General features: G+C 33.2%; 1 protein-coding gene and 1 pseudogene across 1 annotated transcript; one reads left to right on the forward strand and one right to left on the reverse strand.

The window, feature by feature from the left end:
* Nucleotides 1–6,352: 6,352 nt before the first annotated feature.
* LOC136970246 (inactive hydroxysteroid dehydrogenase-like protein 1 pseudogene) lies at nucleotides 6,353–7,081 on the reverse strand (annotated as a pseudogene).
* A 2,893-nt stretch (nucleotides 7,082–9,974) lies between these two features.
* On the forward strand, nucleotides 9,975–11,092 carry LOC136970182 (venom protein 7.1-like). Its single transcript, XM_067264594.1, has 5 exons — nucleotides 9,975–10,144; nucleotides 10,220–10,290; nucleotides 10,353–10,460; nucleotides 10,826–10,855; nucleotides 10,942–11,092. Exons 1-5 carry the CDS (start codon nucleotides 10,051–10,053, stop codon nucleotides 11,014–11,016), a joined length of 378 nt encoding a protein of 125 aa, XP_067120695.1. The 5' UTR covers nucleotides 9,975–10,050; the 3' UTR covers nucleotides 11,017–11,092.
* Nucleotides 11,093–11,391: the final 299 nt, after the last annotated feature.

An 11,391-nucleotide genomic window follows, 5' to 3' on the forward strand; every position in this document is an offset into this window, starting at 1 on the left:
TTTTGATTCGCCGTTGGATGTCTGAAAGACCTTCTCTCACTTTTGGTTTTTCTGCTTCACTTAATAAGTTTCTATACCTAGAATCAACATACACTCCAGCAAGAAAATGTGTATTTTGAATAAGCTTTTCTTTCCGCTTTTTCGTGGAAGACAGAATTCCTAACGCAACATATCCTCCAAATTCTTCCATACATTTTTCTAGTTTACACCATTCTTTCATAAACATCCCCGGAGTAAGATCGGCAGCTTGAAGGGCAATTGTCGAAATATTTGCTTTTTCTAAAACAGCTCTGATAACTTTTACTTCGTCCCATTCTGCTTTGCTAAGTTCCAGGTCTTTAGTCCCGGCAGCAGCTACTTGGTCGCAGTAGTCTTTGGAAAAAAAATGATCAAGTATGGCATATGTAGAATCTTATCTTGTTACTGTATCTAGCGATTGAGTTTCACCATACATTTTCAGCAAAACATTACGAATTGTTGGCGTTCGTAACTTTACCACATCCTGTCAAATTTTCTCTAATATTTTTATTATTTGTTCATTTTTTAATTCATTCCAAACGGTCAGATGAAGAGTGTGAATTCCACACCTCATTACATGAATGAATTTTCATATTATCATAACACCATTAGGGAAGGATCTTTAACCCACTGCTGTGAAATGTATACATTCATTTCTTCGATGTCTTCAGTTTTTGCATCATCTTTATCCTGGTAAATGTTTTCATGATCGCCAAGTTCATTTACAGCACATGTCATGTTTGCTGCATTATCTACACAAATACTTAGTACTTGTTTGACAAGTTTACCACATGTTAAATAATATCAGTGTTGTAAACTTAACAATGCAAAATAACTTTAATTTAATATTTAATGGTTTGTTAAAATTGTTATTGAAAAATCAAATGTAAGAAATGAATATTAGTGCTGCTCCTAGTGGTGAATTCCTGTACTAATGACTAAAGCCACTTTCATTCTAAACAAAACAGAACTATGTCAGAGGATGTCAAACATGGACTTAACTCAATTTTTTAAATTTTATGACTTATGCCACTTCCATTTTCACCGGCTCAAATATTAAAAAATATGCATATCGGAGCACTACAAATCTCTGTGCTCTGGCTCCGCTCCGGCTCCGCTCCGGCTCCGCTCCTGCTCCAAATAAAAATCCTTTGCTCCCCCTGCTCCATGCTCCAGCTCCAACTCCGCTCCAAAGCCCTGCTTTATACATAGTCTTCGTATAAGTTACCCGTATTAAACGACCACCTGTGTAACGCGACCGCGGGCATCGATTTTTGGTCCGAAACAACATACAACTGTAATAAGCAACCACTTCCACTAATATATCTAAACTCTTGTTCGAACCCACCTCGGGCACTTCTCCCACCCTTGAAATTAGGTGCAGGTGTTAATGAATTAATCTAGCAACAAAGGAAATTCATTTCAGTTTGTTCGAAATTGTCCGAAAACGAAAGAAATGCGTAGTGCTGTCGTTAGAGATCGTGTTAAAGTTATCAGAGAAAGTGAAAATGGTTTATCACAACGGCAATTAGCGGCGAAGTTTAACTGTGGGAAAACGAAATTTATTTTACTGTAGACCTACAGTATTTTCTTAGGGGTATAAAATATTGTGCACGATACAATTAATCGGCTGATCTCATCGTTTGATAAAATAAGATGATGATCGTTAGATGATGTTATTTTTTGATGCTCATATACAGTACATGTGCGATAAATAGTTTCTGTATCAATCTACCTTATTTTCACGCTATTTTTAGAAAAATAATATTCAAGTAATTTTCGCACGTAAAATATTCAAAAAACGATAAACGCATTAATGCAAAAATCAGTTTTACAGGAAACCTTCCTTTTTTGATTCCGCCATTGTCATTGGACAATCTCCGAGTGTAATGAAATCGTATTATGAGAAAAAATAATAAAATTGTTTTATTATTAATTAATAATTTTTCTTATTGTACTTAAAAAATATTAAATATTAAAAAAATACAGTATTTTTAAAGTTAAAATATGATTAAACTAACAAAAACCGTAGTGATGGAGAGATACAACGCGCTTGTATATCGAAGATACACGTAACTGAAGAGCGAACGAAAAGAACCGAGTTGAATTAATTAAGTCGGAAAAAAGAAAGTGTGCATTATAATCGAGAAAATGCAAGTATTGTATTAATCCAGGCCTGGCTAACCCAAATTGTTTCGCGGGCCACTTTGATCGCGTAACATTACGATGGGCCACAATTTAGGCAAACATGCTTTTAAAAAAGTAAAACAAATACAAAATGAGTAAGATTTTATTGTTATACCAAGAGTTCGTACTCGCACTTGCGCATTATAACAATGACACAGGCAAATTTTCATTTAGTTAATTGTTTTGGTATATATGTTACAGTGAAAACGCGTTTTAACTAGTTGAAACTAGTTTTTACTGGATGTCATTGTTAAAACTAGAATTTACTGCTAGTCAAAAATGAATTTGAGTTAAAACTAGTTCATTTTTGATGTTTGATTTTCGGTTTTAACAAAATGGCTTAGTAAAAACTGTTTCGACCAAGGTCATTCAGCTAACACGTTCCTATAGTGTATGACGAATTTCGCTATCGCTTTAAATGCCTTTATTCCAACGACATCTTGTTTACGTTTATTTTGCGATCCCTCCTAAGGCAATATAGGTCAGTCAGGCGATATTATTTTAAAAGTTCACCAAAAATCAAATTATCATTATATCTATATGAAAAAGCTCACATTTATTAATATCTTTAGTTTTAAATACGATATTTTTCATTGCATTTTATTAGAAAAATTTATAAGAAAAAAAAATAATATATATCAGAACTGACACACAAACTTGATAATTTGTAACATTTTGTGAAAATTAACATTGATGATTTTTGTGAAACCGTGTTGTATTATTCTTCGAAGTATCAAACACAAATTCGTGTTAATAACAACCACTTGGCTTTTTTCCACCTTTATTTAGTTGATACGGTACACGTTTCGGGCCTTATGCCCCTCATCAGTCAACAGTTCTTCCCCCAGTATGGCACTTGTACACGGTAAGTTTGGACATTACAAACTCGAGGATAAAAGTTATAAAATTCTTTTACATTTTGTTGTTCTCTTGTACTTCTTAGTAGATGGTTAATACACAGTACATTTTCAAAGGTCGCTCGAGCACTTTTGGCTCGTTTATGTTGAGACAGAATCCAGAAAATTTTTCTTAAAAGACAAATTTGTAGACCAACTTTGGGTATAAGTTTTAGTCTGAACTTTCCCCTGTTGAACGTTGTTTAGGTTTTTGGCGTCGCGAATACCACCAGAAAGAACAGAAAGGAAAAGAACATTTGCGTACCTCAACCAGTGTAATGGGCACAGAACACATCACAAGGATGAAAGGTGAGATTCAAAAAATCTTAATAGACATAAACTACCTCAAGACACACCTAAAACCTAAACAGGATTCGTTGTGAAATTATCGCATATTATATCAAACATTTGTTTGAAATCAAAATTTTATACTGCTATCAACTAATATAATGAATTATTATACTTTATTCACTTCATATCGAACGAGATTATATCTGTTGTTAATAAATTTTACAAAAATCGATATTTACCAAAGTAACGATGGGGTGTACTATGACCGAGACGAGTTCAACGGTACCGTATTTTTGGACCGGAGACGAAAAATAAAAAAAGTTATCATACTTTTTCACTTACCATACTTTTTTAATGCTCTCATGAAGACGGCACCATAGTTGCTAGTACTGCCATCTTGCGGTAAAGTCTGCAAACCGTGACGTCGGACTACGGTCATCTCCAGTAGGGTTAAACACACGATACAAGAGTGGAGAGAGCGACGCAACTTCTGATCATCGCGTGATTGCCATTTCGGTTAATGTTACTTATGGCAGCGAACTTGACCGACTGTTCGTGCTCTCGACTGACCTCCCGGAGGGGAGCCGCCGGCAGGCCGCCATGTGCTAAACGTCACTAGTTATTGATTCACGGTAGTTCTTGAACAAAGTAAAAAAGGGGAGAAAACGTCTACTAAAGGCAATTTTAACGGCAAAGCGACGCGACTTCCGATCGCGATAGCGAGGCCGACTTAGCGGAGAGAGCGACGCGACTCCGTATCATCGCGGGATCGCTGGAAAAAAGTATGATAACTTTTTTATTTTTCGTCTCCGGTCCAAAAGTAGGGTATCGTTGAACTCGTCTCGGTCTCCTGAGTTCAGATATATACCCAAAGACCCGAAATTCCATAGGTGGTAATCTATAGTATCCCTTAACGATGAATCTGTACCCTCGAAGTTTTGCTTAAAAAGCCAGGGTACCGATCGATCGGTGCCTTCGGGACAAAGGGTTAATTAACGTTAATAACACAGATGTGTGACCAATATTTCCAATAAATATTGTATTAAATAATACAAATGTTTTAATCCCAATCATCGCTTTATTTATTTCCACCAGACATATTTATGTAGCTAAAATTAGTTTTAACTAATGTTAAAAGTTAAAAATTTAATGTTTGATTTTAGTTTTATCTAAAATCAAAACATGTACAGCAGTGAATTCTAGTTTTAACTAGACAAAACGGGTTATAACAATGACATCCAGTAAAAACTAGTTTCAACTAGTTAAAACGCGTTTTCACTAAAAACGGGTTTTTACTGTAACATATACATAACAGCAAACAAAAGTTTTAATAAATATATAATATCGCTTAGCGGGCCACACAATTTAACGTAACGGGCCGCGGGTTGGCCAGGCCTTTAGTAATCTTTAAAATATTGGTATTAAATCTGTCTTATAAAATCACCACGACTCCTGTAAATCGAGTTATCCGATAAGAATAAAATACAATATCAAAATAGCTCTATCGTTGAAAAAATTTGCTTCTTTTTGTTCACTTCGAGTTTTGCTTAGCAGAAATGGCTAAAAAGGGCGCAAAATACGTACGGAAATACGGTATTACAGCACCACCTGTATTGGACGACCACCTGTCTAAAAGACTACTTTTTGAAGGAACCGTGCGTGGTCGCCATAGACAGGTTTTACTGTATACCTGCTAAGGCCTCCGAGGTCCAATTTTCACAATGGTTTAAACTGTAAACGTTAATAGAAAAAAGACACCGGGGGAAACCGTTACAGAACTGAACCCCCTACATTTTTTTGGTCAGTAAGTGGTACAAAGTAACGAGAACTTCAAGAAGTTCATAACACGTAAATTCCACAAACGAGGTACGCGCTGTGGCGGTCACTTTGAGTAGGAAAGCAAATGCCGAAACAAAGTTCGTCCCTTTTTCCAGCGTGACATTGTAGTGATATTTCTTTAATACTGCACTTTAAACTGTATATTCGTGTACCTGTATTGTAAATCTTCAGAAACAAACATTCAAATATAACCTCTGCATCAGGGACAGGGTTTGTTGAAGAATGGATCGTTTACCAGAACCTCCACAATTCACGTGCTGAAGTGAAACAGTGACTATTCTCAGCCACAAACCGCCACTGTTTAAATCAGTTTTGAAGTGTCATCTTGCTAAGGGAATGATCAACAACTATACAACATTAACTTGGATCCCTCCACATTATAACATGACTGTTTAATGACCTTCCTCATTAAATTCAAATATTTATCTTATCTAAATTCATGTATCTGTTTAATTTCCGTTTTTAACTCGTTAATAAAATACCGTATTTAAATATTAGAATACAAATTTTCACGTTACGAATATTAAAATATCCCTTGTTTTTTATTCACACCAGTATATCTGACATATTAGGATATACTACATTAAAATTATCATTTTGTATTTTTTTTTACAGAAAATAAGATATATATATATATAGTAGAGTCGTTTATCCGAACACCGGTTATCCGAACGCTTTTATGTCGGACTGTGTCGTGCTGAATCGAACTGTTTTGATACTAAATTTACTTCTAAAGTATAATTTTTATGTTTTTATATTTTTCAATATATTTATTTTGTTTGTACAAAATAAAGAATAAAGAAATAATTTTTAACGATACAATAGCCTCGATTATTATTATAAAAATTTTCGTTAGGCTTAAAATCGACGAAAATTCTACACGGAGCGACACGCAACGGAGAAAAATTTCAACATCGGACAGATTAATGTATTTTTTCGCACATAATCGGTTATCCGAACAACCCCAGTCCCAAATTGATTCGGATAAACGACTCTCTACTGTATATATATCATATTACATAGCGAAAATATGAATGAGATGATGGAAACATCATTACTTCTTTACGTAATTTTTTTCAAATACGTACCTACAAAACACGTTTAGAAAACAAATGAATAGGTTATCGGGTAATAACTAAACAGAATTGAAAAGAATGTCCTAAATTTCCAGTTGTATAATTCGATATTCCTAAAGTATTGATGGCACTCTTGGCATAAGAATCTGGTTCTGGTGCGAAGAACGAAATCCACTTCCATATATTATGGCTAAAATCAACGAGGTTAGTAGTTACAGTAAATGGAATGAGAGTTTGGAAGACAATACCTGGATGTCTTTCTTCAGAAAGACTCAAGCTGAGAACACTGCCGGTTGCTTTAGATGCACCATAACAAGTAAATAGACCGGTTCTGTATAATGAAATGGCAGTCGATAAAGTCACGATAGCGCCGCGCTTTCTCTTCGACATTTCTGGTAAAATTACAGTGTTCATTATTAAAATAGAATTGATATTTACTTGGATAATGTCCAGGAGATTTCGTTCGCTAAATGATAAGAAACGGCAAGGAATGGGACCGGCAATTCCCACGTTATTAACCAAAATTCCTATATCTTTATGTTTCAAGCTGTCTTTTATGTGTTCGTATACATCCCATCCATTCGTAAAATCGGCTTGGATGATCTCCACGTTGACATGGTATTTATTTTCTAGTTCATTGGCAGTATTTGTCAACTTTTTCAGATTTCTACTCACCAAAATAACGTTCATTCCTCTTTCGGCTAATTCCTTGGCGTAGGATTTTCCTATTCCGTCAGTAGAACCGGTGACGACTGCCCACTTTCCGAACTTCATAAAGTCGGTTGATAGGAATGGGGAGAGAAAAAATAACTTGGCTCCAACGACGAAGATGCTTAACAGGTAAACTAAAACTAGAAAAATAAAAATAAGTCCGATACTTGAGAGGAAATAAACTTCAACCGATTGACATTGAAACATGGTCGACTGGATGTATGTGTGGTTTCTGTTGTATCCAAAGCAATTGCGTTGTCTTTGTTAGGCGTGATGCTGAGTAAATTACTATAAATTCAAGCTAATATTACTCTGAAAATTTAAAAATTATCACTTACAACTTTTTCCTACTTAAATAAAAAGCATTCTGTTTGAGGAAACATTAATTTCTCCTTATTATTTAAAAATAAAAATCATAAACTTATTCAAAATTAATTAACACGATAAATTATTCTGTTTTCCTGTATAAAATTGTGTTCTTAACGATTTTCCTGCTGTAAAATTGAAAAAAGGCTCATACGTATATTTCACTCTGGGTTGAATTTTTATGGTTTGTTTATACTTTATAGAAAAACTGTAGTTTTATTTTTGAATTGTCAAAAGATAAATATAAATATAGATAAATATGATGTTAAGTTTTGAAAAAGTTGTAATCTTATAAAACTAAAACGTAAATTAAATCATAACATGCCACTTTTTTCAACACTGATGAATGTAGAATTCCTGTATGTATCAAGTGGAAAAGAAACAACTAAAGGGAATAACAAGTAATAAAATACTTAGTGTAGATTTGGAAGAAACAAACTTACCACTGTAAAAGAACTGGTCTTCGAGAATTGCTGGTGTTCAACTACATCTGTATAGATCTACTTATTAGACTATTAATGAAAAGCGGTAATTATCGTATGTGTATGTAGCATAGCTCTACAGTGTAGTATATGTATTTCCTAATTGATATTTACAATAAAATTAATTAAAATAAAGTTATGAATTGATGAAAAGAAAGATCAATCAATGTCTTTTAACAATGTGAAGTCAATGAGAAATCAGTTGAACACAATTAAAATCATTTATAAACAAATTACGTTAAGTGTAAAATTAAGAAACTAAGATTTTTCAAATATTTAGAATTTGAAAAATCCTAGTTATTTGTGAAAAAACTGCTATTTAATCGATATTTAACACATGATTCGGAACTACATTAATAGACAAAATTAGGCATTGTTCTTATTGATTGATTGCCAGCATTATCAAGGGATAAGAGACATGCCTTAATTCTTTAAAGTACCAGTTATTTCATTTATATAAATGTCTACCTGAATTATCTTTAATAACGAAAAGACTTAAACAAAGCTGAATTAAATACTTTTTCAAATAATCCAAGAATTTGTGATTCAAGCATCAAGATAGAATTGTAAATGCAACACGGTGCAGGCATAACTAGAATATAATATTGGGCGCATATAACACCACCTAAGGTTCATCATTTGCCAGAATAACGAACCTTAAGTGACATTATTCTGGCCACTTAAGGTAAACATGTTTTTCTCTAATATGTTAATGTGTTGTACCCACTTTCTATTGTATCCTTCATGGGTGCTTCATTTAACGGGCGCCAGAAAATTACATGTAAACATTTTACACTAAATTATTGAAAGTTCGATTTTCATAAGAAAGAAATCATTTTCACTAATTATTATAAAATGACAAATAGCTTAATTTTGACGATAGAGACGAGTTTTATAAAAAAAAAAAAAAAAAAAAAAAAAAAAGTTGTAAATGCTTATAACGAATAAAATCTTTATTAAATAAGGCCCCACTAGAGATATGACACGTGACTGCCTGTATCTCTTCATCTCCTTTACCTTTAACTACCAAAATTTAGTAGCATTGAAGTCCATAATACCCAAATCTCTCCGCGAAATTTCAAAAATTTTCTACAAAAGACTCAGAAGTTATTAAACTTCAAATTGCGTGACACAAAATCTTACCCCCCACAGATACTAACATTATTAGTATCTGTGGGGGGTAAGATTTTGTGTCACGCAAAAAACATTGGGGTATTTTTCCTGTATGTATGCATGTTAGTCTAACATGCATACATACAGGAAAAATACCCCAATGTTTTTTGCATTTCTCGACCTTTCAAGGTTTCCCAGTCCAAAAGTGTAAAACTTTCGGAGGGGATTTATTTTTTTGACGGATCGACATACGAGTATATAACAGCCGAAAAAATAATAGGGAATATTTGTTATTTACAGTACTCATTTCTACTACTAATTCTTATATTATAGTATAAAATAAAAATACGTTGGGACTAATTCTTATATAATAGGGAATATTTGTTATTTACAGTACTCATTTCTACTACTAATTCTTATATTATAGTATAAAATAAAAATACGTTGGGAGGGGGACAATTTACCAGTACCAAAATATTGGGAGATATGTTCCCTCTGTTCTATGTCGATCTATTCCCATGCCTAAAACACACAATAAGAGGTTATTTGACTATATAGCCAGCTCGTATGATTAAGAAAACTAGACTTAGAAATTAAAGTAGAAAGTAATAGCCTGATATGCAAAGTAGCATATGTGTCAGGCTCTTAGGTAGTTCAGAAACTCAGAAAATATAAAGGTAGTATGAGGCGAAAATAGCAAATTCCATTGTTAGTTTGGCAAAAATTGAAGCTCATTTTATATAATATAAAACCCTATCATATTATATAACGTCTAAGATCTTGAATAGCAGTCCATAGTTGACGAAGATCCTAGAGAGCCTTAGACTTTTTCGGGTTATGAAAAGACGAGACCAAAGAAAATTCTGAATTGTTAACAGGAATCTTTAAAAAAAGCTAAAGTTTATCTTCTTTATACAAACAGGAAATTAATTAAAAACTCACATCCTTTCTTGGATAAAATCTGTGCAATTAGTACTAACACAAATTATAATCAGCCGGATAAAGTGCCATATATTTAATTGAATATTTCATATTGAATACTAGTCATAACTCGAAGAAGAAAGTGAGAAAATGAACACAATTGTGAATACTTTTATATTATTTTTGGCAATTTTTGGGAGCGTAAGAGCATTTCAAATCGAGGAAATATTAGATGCTTTTTGTTGTAAATATTAACTTATTTATTTCATCTTCTGTAACATGTTACATATATAAATAATCGTATTTAAATACTTTACAGCTACACCACCGGATCTTTTCAAGAGATACATCGATTGTACTTTGAATACAAGTCCAGAATTCTTTCAAAAGGTTAATAATTTCTAATTGATAATTTGCAAAATTTTTGATAATTAAAATCCTTTTTTAATAAGGCAAGTGATACCGTTTACAACTGTGTTAATGAATATTTCGAAAACGATGGAAAACTAGAGGGCCTTACATTGTTTCTATGTGACCAATATGTACAAGATGATGAAGACGTAAGTATATAAATTTTCCTTTTTACTTTCATCGAATTCACTGAAAAACTTTCAGATTAGATCTGACCCGAAGAATTCCTATTGTGGGACTTTTTAAAACTCTTTCCGCCCTGAGGGCCTCTTTTAGCAAGTTCATTATGGGTTCGGCCAGGCCCACAATGGGGCACGGGTAGTGAGAGACGGGCTCTATTGTGAGACTGGCCACGACTGGTATGGAATAAAAGCCCTCTCAGTGCCCACAGGGAGGAAATAACCAAAAAAGTTAAACGTGTTTTAATTGTTTTAAATGACTTATTTTCTAGCGTAATTAAACTTAATTTACGTATTAAAGTATTTTAATAAATAATTTCATTAAAATTGCTCAGGTAAAAAGTTGCTTGCAGAGGAAAGAAAATGTAAGTTTTCTATAAATATCTTTATGTTTATATATTTATTATTTCCTATAAATAAATTTCTATTTATTTATTTATTTATATTTTAGTATATTGGAGATCCAAAAGAGGAGGAAGTCACGGAGATGCTTAAAAATGCAGTATATTGCATGATGTACGCTTAAATATTCGAACTTTTGAACAATTTATATCACGAAATAGTTTTTCGTAAATGATAAAATAAACTGATTTAAAATTTCAGCCTTTTTTCTGATTTATTAATTCCCGTTTTAGTCGACTCCATTGCGGGTTAGGTCCACGCATAATGGGTTTAATTATGACTAGTTATATTGTCAACAATGTGCTCTGCCTCGCATTAACTAAAAATTTAAAGTATTTTATTGTTGTATATTCAAATTTTCTTTCCTGGCCGTGACTTAAGCCCAAAAGTACATATTGGCCCCATAACTAAAAGGCCGATATACATTACACACACATATGTGTATATGTACAGGTACTGTACCGTCGACTCTACCAGTGATTAGCAGTCCACCAGTGGT

This window comes from Centruroides vittatus, unplaced genomic scaffold, assembly GCF_030686945.1.
Source record: "Centruroides vittatus isolate TY-2023 unplaced genomic scaffold, ASM3068694v2 contig_19, whole genome shotgun sequence".
In the NCBI taxonomy this organism is placed as follows: domain Eukaryota; kingdom Metazoa; phylum Arthropoda; class Arachnida; order Scorpiones; family Buthidae; genus Centruroides; species Centruroides vittatus.

Excerpts from the sequence above, each read along its gene's own strand:
- LOC136970182 (XM_067264594.1), top strand. The coding sequence starts at position 10,051 with ATGAACACAATTGTGAATACTTTTATATTATTTTTGGCAATTTTTGGG. Across the intron at positions 10,145-10,219 it reads AATATTAGATGCTTTTTGTT|CTACACCACCGGATCTTTTC; the intron begins GTAAATATTAAC and ends AATACTTTACAG. Across the intron at positions 10,856-10,941 it reads GCTTGCAGAGGAAAGAAAAT|TATATTGGAGATCCAAAAGA; the intron begins GTAAGTTTTCTA and ends TTTATATTTTAG.